This window comes from Pteropus medius, unplaced genomic scaffold, assembly GCF_902729225.1.
Source record: "Pteropus medius unplaced genomic scaffold, Ma_sr-lr_union100, whole genome shotgun sequence".
Taxonomy (NCBI): Eukaryota; Metazoa; Chordata; class Mammalia; order Chiroptera; family Pteropodidae; genus Pteropus; species Pteropus medius.
Window position 1 is genome coordinate 366,751 of NW_024350323.1, and position 18,225 is coordinate 384,975.

The following is an 18,225-nucleotide window of genomic DNA, read 5'->3' on the forward strand; positions in this document are numbered from 1 at the left end:
GAATAAGCTGACTGGGCAAGAGAGGGCTTTGCAGGCTGAGGTTGGCGAGTCAGGGGATGCAGCGAGATTGTGCCTGGAGCCTCAGTTCGCTCATCTGTAAAATAGGCCTCTCAACATCAACCTCAGGCACGTTGCGAGAAGTATGTAAAGATAACAGAGCACCCGAGGTGACACTACGGTATCCAGCTACAGCGCTTGGCACACGGTAGGTGATCAAGAAACAGAGCCCTCCCCCTCCCTGAAGGGGTGAGCGTGTGTGCCTGTGAGGAGGGCACGGGCGGAGGCGGCGGGTCTTTGAGGGGACAGACCTAGGGCAGGCCAGAGATGACTAGGAGAGACGGCTGCTAGCCTTGCCGTCTTGTCCCAGCTGGCACTGCCCTGGGCCTCAGAGCGGGCTTCTGCTCTCCTGCCCTTTGGCATGCTAGGCCCACCCCTCGGTGCCTACTCCTTTCCAGAGCTCGGGGATATCTCCATGCAGTCATGAGTAGAAGCTTGTATCATGCAGCCAAATAGCCCAGGTCTGAATCCTGACTTCCCCGCTTCCTGGCTGCGTGGCTTTAGGCGAGTTCGGTCCCTTCACTTGTCTCAGAGTGCAAGGCAGCCGGAGAGAGGTCAAGGACAAGGACCCAGAAATCGAGAGGGTGTATGTTCATGCCTGAGTACGTGACAGTGACACAGGAAAACATGCGGGTTAGATTCTATGTTCCACGAGGACGGGAACCAGGCTTGCCACCTGGCGCTGCATGAGTGGGTGGGTGAGAAAGACCGAGAACCTTTGTGTGACTATGTACGTATGTGGGACCACCAGAGTGGCTGAAAACTGTGCGTGTGAACGGGTGAGAACGGGTATGCCCAGGAATGAGGGTGTCTCGGCGGGAGGCCCTGTCGAGGAATAATAGTTTCCATTTAGTAAGTACCACGGCAGGCCAGGCATGATGCTAAACCCTTTATGTGCATTATCTCATTGACTCCTTACGGGGGCTCTGTGAAGGAGCCATGGTCTCCAGGTTACAGGCGAGTTAGCTGAAGCACACAGAGGTAAAGCGACTTGCTTAAGGAGACACAGCTGAGAAGCAGTGAAATCTGTGGCTCAGAAGTTTGTACCCCCCGCCTCCCGTGGCTGTGGGGAGCTGAGCTCGCTGTGCAATGCCCGAGGCCTCCTGCACAGGCCTGTTCGTCTTCTGTACCCTGGGTCCAGGAGGCCCCCACATAGTGATTTTTCGTCTGCTTGGAGCTCCTTGAAGGCAGGGCTTGCTGCGCCTCCTCTGCGGATCACCAGGGCAGACCCAGGAAGCATGAGTGGACTCGCAACCTGAGAGCTTGGATATGAGAGGACCCCCCCTCCCCCACGGGCCCTGGCTTCCTCTCCGGCTCCCTTGCCCCTGGCTCAGGGGCATGCATCACTACATCTGAGGCCCTGCTAGGGTGGGCAGGAGGTGGGGGCCCAGAGTGAGCAGCCCTGGCTATGGCAGAGAGGTGTCCCAGTCCTGCTACTGAGACCCCTGTCGCTGGGGCAGACAGGTCGAGGCAGAAAGTCTGTGCCGTGACCAGGTGTGACCAGTGTGTGCAGCAGGCTGAGACGTGGGGTTCTCGTCTATTTCCTCTGCTGCCCACCCCACCGAAGATTAGGTGTTGGCACACTCAGGAATTGCTTCTCTTCCCAGGTTTCCCCAGCCTAGAAGCATAGCCTCGTTCCCCCATCTTCCACCTGGTCTGGAGCTTGCCTCCCGAGGGGCACTGGGCAGGTCGATGGTGGAATGCGAGACTGGTTCTGGGGTTGGCGGAGGTGATTTTAGCCAGGCATTTGAGGATGTGGCCGGGAACACAGATTCCCTTTCCCAGGCCTGGCAACCTCTTGGAGGACTGTCAGTGATGAGTCGGGTCGTGTTCATGCGGAGGCCGCTGCTTTCCAAGCACGAACCGGCTTTTAAACCAGGAACGAATCAAGTCAGTAAGGAAGCCAGAAGGGCCTGAGAATGTGGCAAGTCAGTATGGTAGAGGGGGGATGGGCGTGGCTTTGGAGACACATAACCCCGAGGATCAAATCCCGCTTCTACCCCTGATCAGCTGGGTGACCTCAGATGAGTCGTGTCTCCTCCCTGAGCCTTAGTTTCCCCCTTACATAAAAATGGAGACAGTGGAACTAATCTCAAAGGGTTGCGAAAGGAAATGCATCTAACAGTTCTTGGCACAGAGTGTGCGCCCAGTAAGTGGCAAGTTGCTTTCTGCTCAGGTGTGGATATCCTGCCCCGCATCCGGGTATCCGAGTCTCCAAGCTGCGGTATTGGTATCTCTGCACCTTGTTCTCGTCTCTTCTTTCTCACACCTCCAGAAGGGGTCCAGCTGGGAGCCGATAGACTCCACCCAGACCCCTCTCCCTCTGGGGGCCCTGTCTCTGAAAATAGGAGGGGTCCGGCTTTTTCTTTTTTATTTTCCCGCAATTAGAGATCCACTCTGCAGCCAAAGAGGCCATCGGAGAATCCAGTGAGACACTCGGCAGCTCCACCTCCTACTTGAGCGCGATAAAGGCAGGAAAGCGCACAAATGGGAGAGCAACTGAGGGACGTTCCTCGCTGAATTATCTCCGAGAAGAAACAGCAAGGAGACTTTATATTCTCGGCAGGCCCCAAAGCCAACCCCAAACCCAGATCTTCCTCCTGTGCTTTCCCATCCTCCCCATACTGGGCCGCGGTTCTCGCCAAGGCCACCATGCCTGTCCCGGGTCTTGTGTTCGAGCGCGTGTGCCAGGCTTGCGTGTGCCACGCTCCTGTTCAGTGAGAGCACCGTTCGTGCCAGGCGCCCGCAGCGCCACAAAAGAACGGTAGGGGGAGACATTAGCACGTGGGTGCATCTGTTGGGGTCCGACCAGGGAGAGCGGGTCGGACCGGGAGGGTCTGAGATATGGGATGGAGCCAAAGTTATAAGCAAGGAAGCGAGGAAGGGCGGGGAGAATGGGCCAGGGCTGGGAGACAAAGACCCAGATGGCGAGGTCGGGAGGGGCCGGAGTCCGGTGTCTCCGGGCTGGGGCGCCTGCTTTAGTTTTTACAAAAGGCGCCTGCCCTGCGCCTTTTCAACTCTTTGCCCTCGAGGTGTCCTCTCCTCCCCGCTGGCCTGTCCCGAGGCCTTGCCTGCGCCTTCGGACAGGACAAGAACTCTTAATCTGGGCTCCTGGGGGTCCCACAAGTCTCTCCCCCCAAATGTGAAATTCCGAGGGCTTGTTCCCTAGGGCCGAAAACCTCAACTCTCCCACCCCCACCACCGATACCGTACTTAACCCCTCTGAGTGTCCACCATCCACCGCTATCCGTTTGTGTGTTCAGGGCTCCGGGTCCATGTGCAAGCGGACACTACGTTGCGAAGGCGGAAGGAGGAAAGGCCGCCAGGCCGGTACGTGAGACGGGCCCGGGAGCGAGCAGGCTATCTGTGCCACAGAGCTGAGCACAGAGCAGGACTTCAGGGCCCGTGTGTGTAAAGAGACGATGGAAGTCCTACTTTCCCGAGATACTTGTGACAGGGCCTGTGTGGCCCAGGTCGGTGGGCCGGAGTATTGACCCGGCGCGTGAGGAGGAGGGGAGGCCGACAACGACCGTAGCGCCAACTTCCCACGGGGTGAGCGCTCTGGGAACCGGACTAGGCGGGACCCACCCCTAACCGCACGAGCCGCACACTGAGATTGGTGCCATCGAGAGCGCGGCGTCCTTAAGAGCTCCCTGAAGCTCCGCCTCTTTCCTGTTCTGGGGGCGTGGTACGGGGCAAGGACCCCGTGACAGAGCTTGCTATTGGCTAAAAGCAGCAGGGTTGGCCTTGCGTTCGCCTGAGCAGGGGAGTAGACAGCTCAGCGGCCGCGGAGGGAGTCTATGCGCGCTGGACAGCAGTGGGAGGTGTGTGAGCTCGCACTGGCCGCAGACCTTCGGGCGCAATAGCCGGGGAGCTAGGACTTGGGGACACGACTGCCGGGCCACCCGGCCGAGGCTTCAGAGACACAAACTGATGGGACTGGCTCATTCGGCCGCATCTCCTCGCTTTTGTAACTGCATCGAGCGGGGCGCGCGCTGAAGTGGAAGCTGTCGGGGGGCGCGCAGCCTGGAGTCCCAGTGTGGCCTGGAGGAACGGAACCCGTGCCAGGGCGACCCAGGCGGGAGCCCCAGGACCGCGCTCGGGCTGTAGGGAGACTCCCACTTCTTCCGAGGGGCGCAAATCCCGGGACGGTCGAGGCGTCGGGGCGGCCACTGTGCCCCCAGCGGTGAGACCCCGTCCGGGAAAGGGCGCGCAGTCCCCACTAGCCTCGGGGAGCATAGCGGAATCAGGCAGGAGCACCCGGGGGCGCAGAGCCCCCGTCGCGTCTGCTGCGGCGGAGAGGCCAGGAGAGCGAGCCCTCGGAGGCCTCAGCCCATGCCCGGGTTGGGGACGGCTGCCCAGTGAGTCCTCCTGGCCGGCCGGGAGGAGAAGAGCGACACCGAAGCCGGCGGTTGGGAAGCACTTCAAGGCCGGCGGCCGCGGAGGATGGGCGCCTGAGCGGTCGGAGCGCAGCGCGGCACGGGAAGACGAGGCGATCTTTGCTGAGGAGGCGCCAGGGGATCCCGAACTGCAGCCTGCTCCCGGGAAGATGGCCCGGCCTGGGCAGCGTTGGCTCGGCAAGTGGCTTGTGGCGATGGTCGTGTTGGCGCTGTGCCGGCTTGCCACGCCGCTGGCCAAGAACCTGGAGCCTGTGTCCTGGAGCTCCCTCAACCCCAAGTGAGTAACTTATCTGCTCAGGTCCCTGGGGGTAGTGGGAGGGACTCCGGGGTGAGGCCGCGCGCCCCCGAGCGCGAGCGGGGAGGTGTTCGCGAGAGGAGCGGCGCCCCATTTTGTCCCTGGCTTTCTCGAGTGTGTCTTCCTGCGGGCGGGCGGGCGGGCGGGGCAGGGCGCGGCGGGGTGGGGTGGGGGTACTCGGCTGGGTTGTGACCCCGCGGCTGGCCGGCCCTCTCCTCCACACGTCCCGGATCAAGTGGAGATGGTCGCGCCAGGCAGAGCTGGGAGTCCGGGCGCTCCGGAGCGCACCCGAGAGCGCGGTGCGGGGGAGAACGCAGCCCCTCCTGGGGCCCCTGGGAACGTGGCGCTTTTCGCCCAGAGCCTCTCGGGGGGCGAGCTTGACCCGGGCGGGGGGATGAGGCTGGAACACTGGTTCTTCGTTTGCGTAGCTGTGAACGGACCGCGGCGCGGGAGCCCGCGTTTCGGGCGCGTGGCAGCGCCCGTATCCCCATTCGGGAGTGTCCCATTTTCATTTCTCTTTCTCTCCTGCTCGGCTCCCTAGCTTTTCGCTTTGCCGTCTCTTCTTCTACCCCCCTTTTCTCCCTGCCCGGCCTTGGAAGGGCGGGCTCCGCTCCCAGCTCACAAGGCGGCGGAGGGGCAGGTGGGAGGGAGGGTTTGTGGAGGGGTGGGGGTTGGGTCCAGCGCCCGTCGGGGGAGTCAAGTGGGCACGCCTGTGGCTTGAGATTCGAGAACTTTTCCGGGCTGGAGGGGGCGGCCCAGGCCGGGAGGAAGGTGGCTGGGGAGTGAAGGATTCCTGCCCCGGCGGTCCTTGGCCCCCCCACACCCTGTCCCTCAGACTGGAGAGCTGTGCTTAGCTTTCCCCAAGGGTTTGGGGAGCAGCTATGTGGAGAGATACTTCCCCTTCACACCCCCCGGCCCCAGCCCCCAGCAGCACACACACCTTTCAGGGCGGAGGCTCACTGGTTTCTGGGCTGTTCCTGGGGAGTCGCTGGGGCTGTATGGTGACCTCTGGACCTTTCTCTCTTTTGGCATCCAGGACTCGGGTTGGAACCCAGGGTCAAAATTGTTCTTCCTTCCTGTTTTCTGGAGGTCCCGGCAGTGTGCAGACACCCCCGCTTAGTTGGAAAATGGGGGGCCTTGGCCTGCCCTGTCTGGAATCTCTTCCTGTTCACTCTTCCTGGGCTCCCCGCTAACTTCCCGGGCTCCTGCCTGCCTCGGCCTCTGAGGTCCCAGGGACACTGCACCTCTCAGCCCTGGAGTGGGAGAAGGCGGCTTCTTTAGCTCTCTTCTCTTTGGGTTAAGGTAGGGTCCTGGTTACTGATCGGTGGGGTGGCTAAAGCGGGGTCAGGGGAGAGGGCTCCACCTCACTACAGGAAAGGGGTGGGCAGGAATTTCTCCTCCACCCAGAGGCCAAACCGGGCTCAGTGCTCTCCTAACAGTAGGGACCCAAAATGATCTGGGGGGCCCCGGGCTGCTGGGCCCAGCGGGAAGGTTGTGAAGTGCCCAGTGCCCCCAGTAAGGGTGGAGGCTGGAAATGCCTCTTGAGCCGGGAGAGCTGAAAGCCGCTGGAGGTAGCCCATCACAGGGGCTCATGGGAGTGACCTAATTGCTCTCTCGGGTCTCTAACCAGAGATAGCATGCAGCTCCACAGCTGGAAGGGAGCCCTCCTGCAGAGTTGTGTGTGGGGCAGCTGGGAGAAACGAGATCTCTCTGAGCTCCCCTTTTGTGTTCGAGCCTTTAGTGCTCTGTTGGACCAGTTACAGAGGTTTTGAGGCATGATCCCACCCAGCCACCCCCCACCCCCCAGCCCCGTCTCCGCTCCGTTCTCACATCCTCTTCAAGCTGAGGGCAGGCAACCTGGGGGTGGGGGTGATAGCTGAGGACTCGGCCAGACCTGTTCGAATTCCGTCCTATTATGGAGCAGGTCCTTTGGATGCTTGGGGACTGGGCCTGGTGCCCCGCGGGGCCCCCTCAGTCCCATCTGCTCTCAGGGGTCTGGAAGGCAGCTGCCATGGAGGGACGCACTGCCCTGTGCTCGGCCAGAGCTTTGGGGGCCCTCTCCGCCACCGCGCCCAACCCTCGGGCTGCCACGGCCTTTCAAATAAACAGTGTCGCTCTGCCTGGCTCCCTCTCCGCCCCGGGCCGGGCTGTCCATCTCAGGTCCCCGGTGGCTGGCCCTTGCCCCCTCAGAGCCGCGCTCACCTCCAGTCTGGCCAGGCTCGGCCGCTCTCCCTCTTTCTCACACCCCCTCTCACTCTCAGTCACTCTCTGCCTCTTTTTCTCAAGTCCTTTTGTTTCTCGCACATGCCTGTGCTCTCCCTCACAGGCTCATTTTCTCTCTTCCCTCCCCTCTTCCTCCCGGCTTTTGGTCTCTCTTCTCGGGCCCTGTCAGGGGCTGGCAACCCGCCCCCCCTCCCCAGTCTCCCCGCACTTAGAAACCCTGCTTAATTGCTTCCTCCTTGGGGAAAAAAATCAAAATAAAGAAGTGGCGGGGCCGGGGGAACATTTCTAGGTTCCGGGGCGCACCCCAGTCCTGACCGAGAGAAGGGCGCTGGAAGGGCCAGCTCAAGACTCCGGCCTCTTTCCCAAATTGGCACTGGGTCCTCCCGGTGTGGTGGTCTCTGGCTGACAAGAGCTTCTGCCTCGTCGGCCCCTCTCGTCAGCTTTGTCCAATGAGCGCAGGGTGGGGAGCTGAGGAGCCGGTTTGGGTGGGGGGCTGTGATGGAAGAGAGTCCCAGGGGCGACCCTCACGGCCCCTTCCCCGAGAGCTGGGGGGCGGCCGGCAGCCTCACACTTGAGTTCTCAGCCAAGTCCAGCTGCCGCAGTTCAGTCTCTCAGTCCCACTCTGACCCCTTCTTGCCCCCCACTCAGGTTCCCCCACCTCCGGGGAGTGGGGATGTGCCTCAGATCACATTACGCCTTCCCTCCAAGGGGTGGGGGCGGGAGGCTCAGCTCCCCGTCCAGGACCCTTGACTCCATCCAGCATGGGTGGGGGCAGCTGCAGACCCCAACCCAGGCTTGCCTGCTGTAAGCCAAAGTGTTGTCCCCAGCCCCCTCACAGCTGTTCCAGCTCACGGTCCTGGGGAGGCCAGCTCAGGGGGCCCTTTTCCGGGGCGGCTGGGGACCTGACCTCCTCTACTCTGTGGCTGATTGGCCACAGGTGGGGGCCTGACAGTGCTGGGAACCTGGCAGCTCCTAGACTTCCCTGTTCCCCTCCCTCCCCACCCCCAACCGCGGCCAGTCAGTCCGAGGACCCCGTGAGGCTGGGGTGGAGTTGAACCAAGGGTTCCCTTCCTCCCCTCAGGCCCTCCACTGCCTCACCTCACAGTAGGCGAAGACAGGAGGGCCCTGGGTACTACCGGGCATCATGGTTTCCCGGGGTTGGGACTATGGAAAGGGCAGGCCAGCCGGGAGGCTGCCGGTTGCCATGGGAATGCCAGGTTTGAGGGAGGGTCCACCTTGTGATCGTTAGGGAAGCCGAGGTGGGAGGAATGCTCATCAGACACATTCGGGGTTCCTTGCCCTGTGCCCCACAGCAGTGCCCCTGGGCGTGTTGGTATGGTAGTCATTTTCGGTGGGAGGGATAGAAGGCAAGACTCGAAGCATCTTATTTCTAAACTGTACTGTGCTTCGCGTGCTAACAGTCAGGCAGCACCTTGCCACTCAAAAAGTCACCTTATATGTGAGCTCACCGGGTGTTCCCACGAGCCCTGGGACGTTGGAATCGCCCCCGTTTGTCAGATGAGGAGGCATGTGCCCAGAAGGGGGAAGTGACTCGTCTAAGGTCAGTCAGCCCGGAGGGGTAGAGCTGTGCTATGTCCCTTTCTGTCCGTGCCGCCCCGCTGCCTCGGACTCCGAGAGAGACAGGAATTCGGGGTGGAGTTTGGGAAGACATGCTGGCTCCCTGCCCCTGGGTTCCCCTCTCACCTCACAGGTGTGTGTGCATCTGTCCTTGTGACTCAGGCCCAGCCTGCGTGGGATGAGCAGTGCTTTGACTTCCTCCCTTTCGCCTTCGCTAGGCCTACCTCAGATGGCAGCCTACTCAGGTGACCTGAATTAGAGGCAGCCATCGCTACCTGGCACTGTCCATGCCGAGCTCTGAACAGAACCTTTGCTTCCTCTCTGGGCCAGGAATCTCCTTCCCGGGGACACCACAGAAAGCAGACATGAGGACAGGAGCATTAAGCTCCCAGTGGATCCTAGCGTTGGCCAGGTGGGGCAGACAGGAGGGCATAGTCCAGTGTAGGTGGGGAGGGTGACTTCCTCTGGGACTCTCCTGGCTTCCCTGCCTCCGACAGTGCTGTGCGTGTGCCAAGACCCAGCTGCTGTTCCTGCCCACCCACGCCTGGGCGGGCACTGCTGGGACACGCCAGGCCTGCTCCTGCCGCCTCAGGGGCTGGGTGGAGCTGGGGGAGTGAAAGAGGAGCCTTTAATTTGGGGGCTCCCCACCCTTGCTGGGATGAGAGCAGACTTGAGCTCTGGCTTGGGGTCTGTCTTCCACTGGCCCTGCCATCCTTGGGGTATGGGCGCAGTGGTGCTGGGGTCCCCCAAGCAAGGCTGTGGCTGGAGTCTTCTACCGGCTTTGGACTAGCATGACCTGGGACCAGGCTGTCCCTTCAGCCACTCTCTGACCACAGCTCCTAGAGCCTGAGGGAAGTGTGAAAAGAAAGGAAATATAGACCCGCCAGAGACAGTGCATGCATGGGTGGATTGGCCTCAGCTGGACAAAAGGAGCAGGGGGCAGATGGCCTCTGACCAGTCCGGGGCCTCGGAGGCCGCTGTCCCAGACCCTTCAGGCTTCTCCTATCCCTGGATCCCTTTTAGCAGTCATGGTGGTACTTGTAAGCTAAGTGACTGCTCCTGAGACAGAAACTCAGGCTAGGGTGCAGGGGGAAAGGCAGGCCCAACGCCAGAGCTGGACCACTCAGGCTGCCTCCCCCAAGTCCTTTTACTCCCTGGGGTGGCTCTCTGGGGTCCCAGGGCCATCAGAGGCTAAGGAGGGAAGGCCTCAGGGGTTACCATGGCGACCTGCTTCAGGCTTCCTGCTGGGCCATGTCAATCCCCTTAGTTTCCAGAAAAGGGCTTTGTCTGGGGGTGGCCCCGGGCAGGAACGCTTGCCTCTATAATGGGGGCAGGAGTACTGTTTGAAAAGTAGGGGATAAAAAGTTTAACTTGGGGTCAGTCTCTTCCTCCTCGTCTGCTGCCTGTACTCCAAACCAGGTGGGTGTGAAGCGAGACCTGCAGGGTTCCCTGTACCGGGCCACATGTCGTCTCAGGCTTCGGGGCCTCACCCTTACTGGCTACATAGCTACCCCTCGTGGCCCCTTGCTGCTTTCTTGGGCTTCTCACTGGCCAAGAAGCAGCCTTTCCCATGGTGGGAAACGTGCTGACCACGCGCCGTTATGGGGACGCGGGGTCAGAGAAGGCAGGTCTCCTCAGGCCCCTCTCTGTTCTACGCTTTAGGGGAAGGTGAGTTTCCCTTTGCCAGCTGCCATGCAAATGAACTAATAAATATTTATGAGTCTGTTCACCGAGGTCGAAGAGAGTCGGAGGGGCGTGGGGGGGTGGTAATAGTGTTCCCTTCTTCCCCTGCCCCACCCACTGTGTAGACATCTGTTTCCTCCATGTCTCTGGGTCCCAGGTAGAACCCCGAGTGGCCGGAAGCCCTGTGTTCCAATTGCAGGGCTCCAGAGCCTGAGTGGCGACAGGACAGACGGGCACCCTGGTGAGTAAGCCAGGGCCAGGGGGTTAGAAGGCTGAGCTGGCCCGTACCCCTCTGCATGCTGTCTGTGTACCTGCTGTCTCCTCTAGTTGAGGTGCAGCTCTGCAAGAGTTTAGGTCTCCTTAGACCCCCAGGGGTTAACATCCTGGGTGAGTTTGGGGTCCTCTTGTCAGCTCTGGGCACCTTTCCTCAATGGAAATGTCCACTTGATCTCTCATTCCCCCACAAGAAGAGCCCGGACTTGATGGGTCTCGAAGCTTCCTTCTACCTCAATGTTGGAAGTTGTCTAGTCCTGCTGTCTAGATGGAACCAGTGTGAGGACTGGAAAGTGCAGCATGCCTTGGAATGCCAGAGGCTTTGGGAAAACTTGACTTTTTATGGTGCGTAGGGTGGGGGTGTTCTCCCTTCAATGTTTGTGCTGGCCTCCATCCTACGCCTGCTTCCTTTCTGGCATTCTGGGGTTTGGTAAGGTCAGGTGCCATGGGGGAGAGCTCCTTTTAGCTTTTACCCACCCGCACAGCAAGATGGCAGGAGCATCACTCAACACCTTTCTTCATCACCTTCATCACCTTCATCTCCTTGCCTGTCATTTCCTACCTTTGGGTGAGGACCGTGAACTCTTCCATTGTCGCCTTTGTTCTCTTGAAGCACCGCCTTCAGCCCAAGGTCTGTCCCCAGTGCGAGGAACCCCATACTGCAGGTTGTGACCCTTGAGGCTTTTCTACCTCTTTCGCCCTTGCCAGGCCCCGGGCCAGTCAGTGGCCTCCATTTTGTGTCCCAGACACTTCTGTCCGCTCTTGCTGTACGTTGTCTTCTTATTCGCCACCTAGGAGCCACTTTCAGCCCCCTCCTTTTGTTGAGCCGTGTCTAACCATCTTGTCACATGAGCTTCCTCTCACTGCCTCCAGCCCTTGCCGTCTGAACCGCTCTCCTCACACATGACCCACAGATAGCCTGGCGCTGTATTGCTAGAGCACGGGCCGTTTACTGTTCTGACACACACCGGACAGTAAAATCCTTGACGATGGGGCCACATCATTTCTTTCTATTTCCAAGGCTGGGCTTATCGGTACTTGGTGTCAGTATCTGGCCCCCTGCCTCTTGGCAGACTAGACAATTTCTAAGCAGGAGTCAGACGCGTTGAGTGCTTACTGTGTGTTAGGTACTCTGCCTATGGCATGGCATCTCTCCTCTACGTTCTGGGGGCACGGGCTCTTACCCTCCCCCCCCCGAGTTTGTAAGGGAGGATACAGAAGCTGAGGGAGATTCGGCAGCTCATCCAAGGTCATAGACCCAGAAAGGGCCTTGTGTGTCTGATTCCAAAGTCTGTCTGGTTTCTCCTACATGGCCTTGCTCCCAGCTCCAGCCCTCCTAGGCTCAGATGCGGCCAACGGAGCACCAATTTCTTACTGTGTGCTTAGGCAAGGACACAGTGATATGAAGAGATGGTCCTGGGCAGCTTCGCTCCTCGTGCTGTTCCCCAGTGCTGTTCTCCTGGCATAGAAGAGAAACCTGGCTCCGAAGGCATTTGTCCATCTGCTCTCAGGACCTGGAGCAGAGGTGGTGTGGAGGTGGGGGCATCAGAACACGGATGACAGAGGTTCCCGGGGCCTCGTATTATATGATCTACTGTCTCTGCTTTGGCTTCTTCTCCCCTCCCTCTGTTCTTCTTAGGAGTGAGCCTGGTCATGTTTGGGGATTCAGGCTCTTGCATGGTGTGGGTGAGATGCGTCCTAGTGGGACACCGGGCCATGGGAGTGGAGAGTGCGGAGGACTGTGTGGAGCAGCACCTGGGCAGAGACTGTGCCCATTACCCCTGGGCTCTAGGCGATGCCTGTCCGTCCGTATCTTCCCATCATGTGGAATATTAGTAAGGATGGGGGAGAAGACGTGGGTCCCAGGCAGGTTGTGCTCCCTCAGCCTGCGGGGTTGGTGGCTAAGGCATGTGTGGGCTTGTGCGTGTGCACGCACGCACATGTGCATGTGTGCATACAGACATGTGCAGAGCAGGTGGTAGCAGTGGCTGTGAAGGGATGTGAGTGTGACGGTGCCGGGAGGAGGACAGGGCCGCCACCTCCAGGCAGCGCAGGCCTCACACCTTGGTACCCAGCCCATTGGCCACGTCAGCCCCCTGCGGAAATGCCACATTAGGACAAAGGGCTCCCCCAGCTAGGCAGTGCCCCACCCTGCCGAGCAGTCAAAGCCTGGCAGCCTTGCCCATGGGCCACCCCTTCCACACCCTGTTGGCAGTGTGGTTCTCTCTCCCCACCCCCAGCCCGAGGATGGAGGAAGGACAGAATTCCTGTTCCTTTTATCTCCACTTGGGAGGCCCAGCCCAGCCCTCATTGTCTAGCACCCTGGCTGGGGGCGGGGGTGGGGGGGCGGTGGCCTGGGGCATCAACTGTGAGGCTGACCCTCTCTTCCGTTCTGGACAGGTTCCTGAGCGGGAAGGGCCTGGTCATCTACCCAAAGATTGGAGACAAACTGGATATCATCTGTCCACGGGCAGAAGCAGGGCGGCCGTATGAGTACTACAAGCTATATCTGGTGAGGCCTGAACAGGCAGCTGCCTGCAGCACCGTGCTCGACCCCAATGTGCTGGTCACCTGCAATAAGCCAGAGCAGGAGATTCGCTTCACCATCAAGTTCCAGGAGTTCAGCCCCAACTACATGGGTCTGGAGTTCAAGAAGCACCATGATTACTACATTACCTGTGAGTCCCTGCCCGTCGTGTGGTTCTCTCCCATTCTGGGGCACAGCGGCTTTTCAGTAGTGCGTAGAGACTACACACAGTTCAGGCCCCGCCTGATCTGGTCCCCTCTGAAGACTGGCATGCTGTCCTCGCAGCCTGGCCTCGGATTCCGACCCGTACATTCCTCAGCTTGCCTTGGCTCAAGGAGTTGGGTGGGAGAGGACTCCAATTTGTGGTGCTCTCTCTTTTAATCTCTTTGCCCACCTGAAATGTAATCTTCGGAATGGCAGAGTTGGCAGAGCCCTTTGGGATCAGCCAGCTGTTCAGCCTTTCTCTTCCCGGGATACCGAGGCCCCAAGAGGGGAAGGGGCTTCTTGTCCTAGATCATCCGGGGAGTCGGGGAGAGGGTTGGGACTCCAGCCCAGTTCTCCTGACTCCCGGTCCAGGGTTCCTTCCAGTCTGTGTAGAAGTCTCTCTCACAATGCCAGTTCTGATTGCTTTGTCTCTAAGCAACATCACCCAATGAGAAGACACATCTCAGTGTCCACTGAGAAAGAAGGGCCGGGGTCATGACAGAGGAGCAGCAGCTTGGGGGAGGGGCTAGTTCCAGGCCAGGCTGGCAGGGCCGGCTGGCGGCTCTGTTGCTGTGGGAGGGAGAGAGGTAGAAGGGCTCACAGGTAGGTGGGGGCTGCTGGCCACTCCCCGCCTCCCAGTTCTGTCCCAATGGGCTAAGCTGCTGCTACGGTTTCTGGGTAATGCGGGCGGCCTTTCTCTCCCCCTGACTGCTCTGGGCTCTTGCTGCAGCTACATCCAATGGGAGCCTCGAGGGACTGGAGAACCGGGAGGGAGGTGTGTGCCTCACGCGCACCATGAAGATTGTCATGAAGGTCGGGCAAGGTGAGTGCCCTGTCTGAGGGCCCCCCACTTGGGCCTTTGCCACAGATGTCCCTGAGTGCATGTGGGTGTGTCGCGGGTAGGGGAGGGAGCGACAGGATTAGAAGATCCGAGGTCCGGTGCATAGGCCATTCTTGGTGCAAGTTAGATGGCTGAGGCACCGATCCCTCCCCCTCACCTGGCCTCTCCCACTCACAGACCCCAACGCTGTGACGCCTGAACAGCTGACTACTAGCCGGCCCAGCAAGGAGGCAGATGATACTGTCAAGACGGGCACACAGACCCCCGGAGGTCGGGGCTCCGTGGGTGACTCCGATGGCAAGCATGGTGAGTGCACAGGTGTCTCCCAGAGGGCAGAGGCCATTCCTCGCCGACCTTTCAGGCCCTGTCTCCGAAGACAGGCAGGACGGGGCGCAGCCTGAGGTCTGCTCTGTGTGCCCGGGAGGCCTGCCTGACTCCCCTCCCCCACTTACCCCCTTCAGAGACTGTGAACCAGGAAGAGAAGAGTCCCCCAGGCGGGAGCAGCGGAGGCAGCAGCGGGGACCCTGACAGCTTCTTCAACTCCAAGGTGGCACTGTTTGCGGCCGTCGGCGCTGGCTGCGTCATCTTCCTGCTCATTATCATCTTCCTGACGGTTCTGCTACTAAAGCTGCGGAAGCGGCACCGCAAGCACACGCAGCAGCGGGCGCCCGCCCTCTCGCTCAGTACCCTGGCCAGTCCCAAGGGGGGCAGTGGCACGGCGGGCACCGAGCCCAGCGACATCATCATCCCCTTACGGACTACAGAGAACAACTACTGCCCCCACTACGAGAAGGTGAGTGGGGACTACGGGCACCCCGTCTACATCGTCCAGGAGATGCCACCGCAGAGCCCGGCGAACATCTACTACAAGGTCTGAGAGCCCGGAGCGGCCTCGGGCCCTGAGGGACACTCGCCGGGACCGCGCGACTCTCCTTCCTCCCCACGCCCCTCCCCTTGCCAGCTGTGCCCACCTTTGTATTTAGTTTTGTAGTTTCTTGGCTTTTATAATCCCCCTTTTGCCCTGCCCCCGGGCTTTGTAGGGGGTGCTCGTGCCCCCAGCCCCCATGCTCTTGTGCCTTCCCCCTCTGGCCAGGCCTCTGGGCTCTGCGGGGGTGCCCCTTCTTGGAGGGCAGGGTTGGACGCTGATGGACAGCAGGCAGGAGATGGCCCCCGGGCCCTGCCCCCCTCGCCCCTTTTCCCCTTCCCAGGACTGACTTCTTGTCCACTACTTCCCCTCATCACTGTTTTAATGTTTTGTGTTCATTTTTTTTTTTTTTTTAGCTTGTCAACTCATTTGCATCTGTTTTTTGAAGAAAAATGGAAAATGACCATGCCCTCCAGGCTTGAGCTTTCTGAGCCCTGTGATGCTCATAAGGGCCGGGGCAGGATGTAGCCAGCGGGGAAGCTTAGGATGGCATTTCTTTATAAACTCCTTGGTATTTGTGTCTGGGGGTGGGGGTGGGGGGGGGACAGGTCGAGCTGTTCTTGCCTATGAGGGAAGGCAGTACATTAGGCAAGGTGTCTCACCCTCCCCTCCTGACCCTCCTGTTACAAAGCTGATCTTGGCAATGGGGTAGTGGCTGCCACCCTTCCACCAAAAAAAAAAAATCCCTTCCTTGTGGGATTCTTGGGCATCTCCTGCCTCCCTCACTCTCACGGTAATTAACGTCTTAATTGGCTGTTGCCTGGGGAACAGGAGAGCTGCTGCAGGCAGATGACCTCATGGGGGGTGGAGGGAGGTGAGGTGCCCAGGTGGCTATTTGCCCTGCAGAGCTGGGACTTCCCCCTCCCCTCCGCCCTGTTCTCTCCTCACCTTTGGCCCCCTTCGACCTGGTGGGGAGACAGAGGCCCAGGGCAGAGACCTAAGCGGGTATATGGCCAGGTGGCCTGCTCCTTTTCTGGGCTCTAGCACAGGTGGGTGCCCCCACAACCCAGCTCTCGTTGGCCCCCAATCTTGGGCTGGGGCCTGGAAACAGGAAGAGGCTGTCTAGGGCTGGGCCAGCACGCCGTGCACTTTGACCCCGGCTCCTTGCCAGCACGGCTGCTAACAGACTGCCACTTGAGTGTGCCTTGCCGGTGCCCCCAGAGTGGCCATGGAAGGAGCTGGGCCTTACACCATCCACCTCCACACTGCCGCCTGGCCAGCTGCCTACCCCAATGCCAGGTGGGAGAGGGAGCGGAACAGCCAGCCCCTTCCAGGTGGCAGTCGGAAGGGTTTTTTGTTTTTGTTTTTGTTTCTGTTGCCATTTGTGTAAATACTAGTCTTTTTTGGAAAAAAAAATAATGTAAAGATGTTTTGTATAAACTCCGAATTATTTTCTTGTTGCTTTTTTCTTAGAAAAAATGAGAACTAAAAAAAAAAAAAAATTTAACCACATGGAGAAATGGGCGTAAAATGGTGTCGTGATGTTGGAGAATGAAGTGTGAATGAATGAGTATGTCAGTGCGTGTGAGAGAGACATTGATGGATCGATCGATTGATTGATTGATTTCCTGTGTCCAAGCTGGGCAGGTATGGGAAGAGGGTGGCTGTCCTAGTGGAGCAAGATGTTTCAAGTGTCCTATGCCCCTCCTGCTCTCTTGCCAACTATCTCTCTTCTTCTGCTGGAGCCTGCAAACATTTCCCCCTCTCCATCCTGTCACCTCTGTGGCAGAGGCCATGGGCATCTGCCCAATCTGGCACTAGACTCAACCAGAGAAAGTGAAGGGGGGAGAGGGTGTTCCCATGGGGACTTGGGTGTGTCCAGAAGCACTGCCACCACCTGGCCGGGACTAGATCTGGGACTGCTGGCAGGCCCAGCCCTGCCCTGCCTCAGGACGCCTGGAGGTGGATAGAAATACCTTCCCAAGAGCTGGCTGTCAGCTGCAGCCCCCTGGATCCCGGGGCTGCTTCAGGCTGCCCAGTTCACTTCTCGGCCAGAAGAATCTTTGCATCTCCTGTCTGCCCAGCTGGGCGGCATCAGTGCCCTCACCATGGCATACCTGGGTGCTTCCGGCTGGCAGCTGAAGCCCCCAAGCCGGAGGAGCCCCGAGCACCCGGCCAGTGGTCGAAGAGTGTGGTGAGGGCTCCGAAGAGGGCTTGGCCTCAGTCCCACGGCAGAGACGCAGATGGGCAGGGCCCGGGCCCTCGCGCTCCAGCCTGGAGCAGCCTGCAGGCCCTGTGGGGGGACTCCTTGTGGAGATGGCCAAGACAGATGTCAGGAGAGGAGGAGAAGCGAGGTCCAAGCAGCTAAAAATGGGTAAGAAGGCACGAGAGGAGAGGAGGAGGAGGAGGAAGGAAGGGGAGGGTTCGTTAGTGATCCAGTGCGGGAAGCCCCAGTGCGCCAGCCAAGGAGCAGGCTGGGCCGTGAGGGAAGTGGAAGCGCATGGCGAAGGAAGGTGGAGAAGAGCCACAGAGCGGGCCAGGGGGAGGGAAGGGAGGCTGGGCTGGAGCAGGGCTGGGCCCGGCTGGGGTGCTCCAGGAGCCAGCTGGGGCAGAGGCTGTTTATTTGGTTTCTCATTAACCAAAGGAAGTGCCTGGATCAGATGGGGCCTCTGCTGCTTGACTGCCTGCCCAGAGTGGGGCCCGGCCTGGGCCGGGGGTCTCCAACTGGGCCTGGTTCAGGCCAGATCGATGTCTAACTGAGATGGAGCCTGACCTGGGTTGGGTGAGCCCTTCCCACACTTCTCCCACTGAGTGTCCTTGGGTGGTCCCCAGCCCAGCCCAAGATACCAGCTGCCCTGCCCTACTGGTGGGTGGGGGATGGAGTTCCTGGAGAGCCCCTGGGGAGTAGCTGTGGGAGTGTGAGGTAAAATCTGGGGGAGAGGGCGAAGGAAAGCATGGGGCAGTCTCTCCAGCAGCTCAGAAGTTTTGTGACTGGCTGTTCCCACTTGCCCTGGCTTGGGTGCCGTGGCCGGCGCTGGTTCGAGCTCAGTACCCATGCCGTGCTGGCCACGTAGTGCTGCTCAGGAACCCCTTGTGTCAGAGTACCCTTCACTTGGACAGTGCCTGCCACTTTTTTAAAAAAAAATTGTTTTACACGCATTATCTCACTGAATTTCCTAAACTGCCCCGTGAGGGTGGACGGTGGGGAATTTTTTTGCCTCATGATTGAGATGAGGAAACGGAGACCGTACGAGGGACACCCTATTGCCCAAGAACACA

General features: G+C 59.8%; 1 protein-coding gene across 1 annotated transcript; it reads left to right on the top strand.

Annotated features, from left to right (window-relative positions):
• Positions 1 to 3,812: 3,812 nt before the first annotated feature.
• Positions 3,813 to 16,462, top strand: EFNB1 (ephrin B1). Its single transcript, XM_039838962.1, has 5 exons — positions 3,813 to 4,734; positions 12,910 to 13,187; positions 13,971 to 14,063; positions 14,259 to 14,387; positions 14,543 to 16,462. Exons 1-5 carry the CDS (start codon positions 4,607 to 4,609, stop codon positions 14,956 to 14,958), a joined length of 1,044 nt encoding a protein of 347 aa, XP_039694896.1. The 5' UTR covers positions 3,813 to 4,606; the 3' UTR covers positions 14,959 to 16,462.
• Positions 16,463 to 18,225: the final 1,763 nt, after the last annotated feature.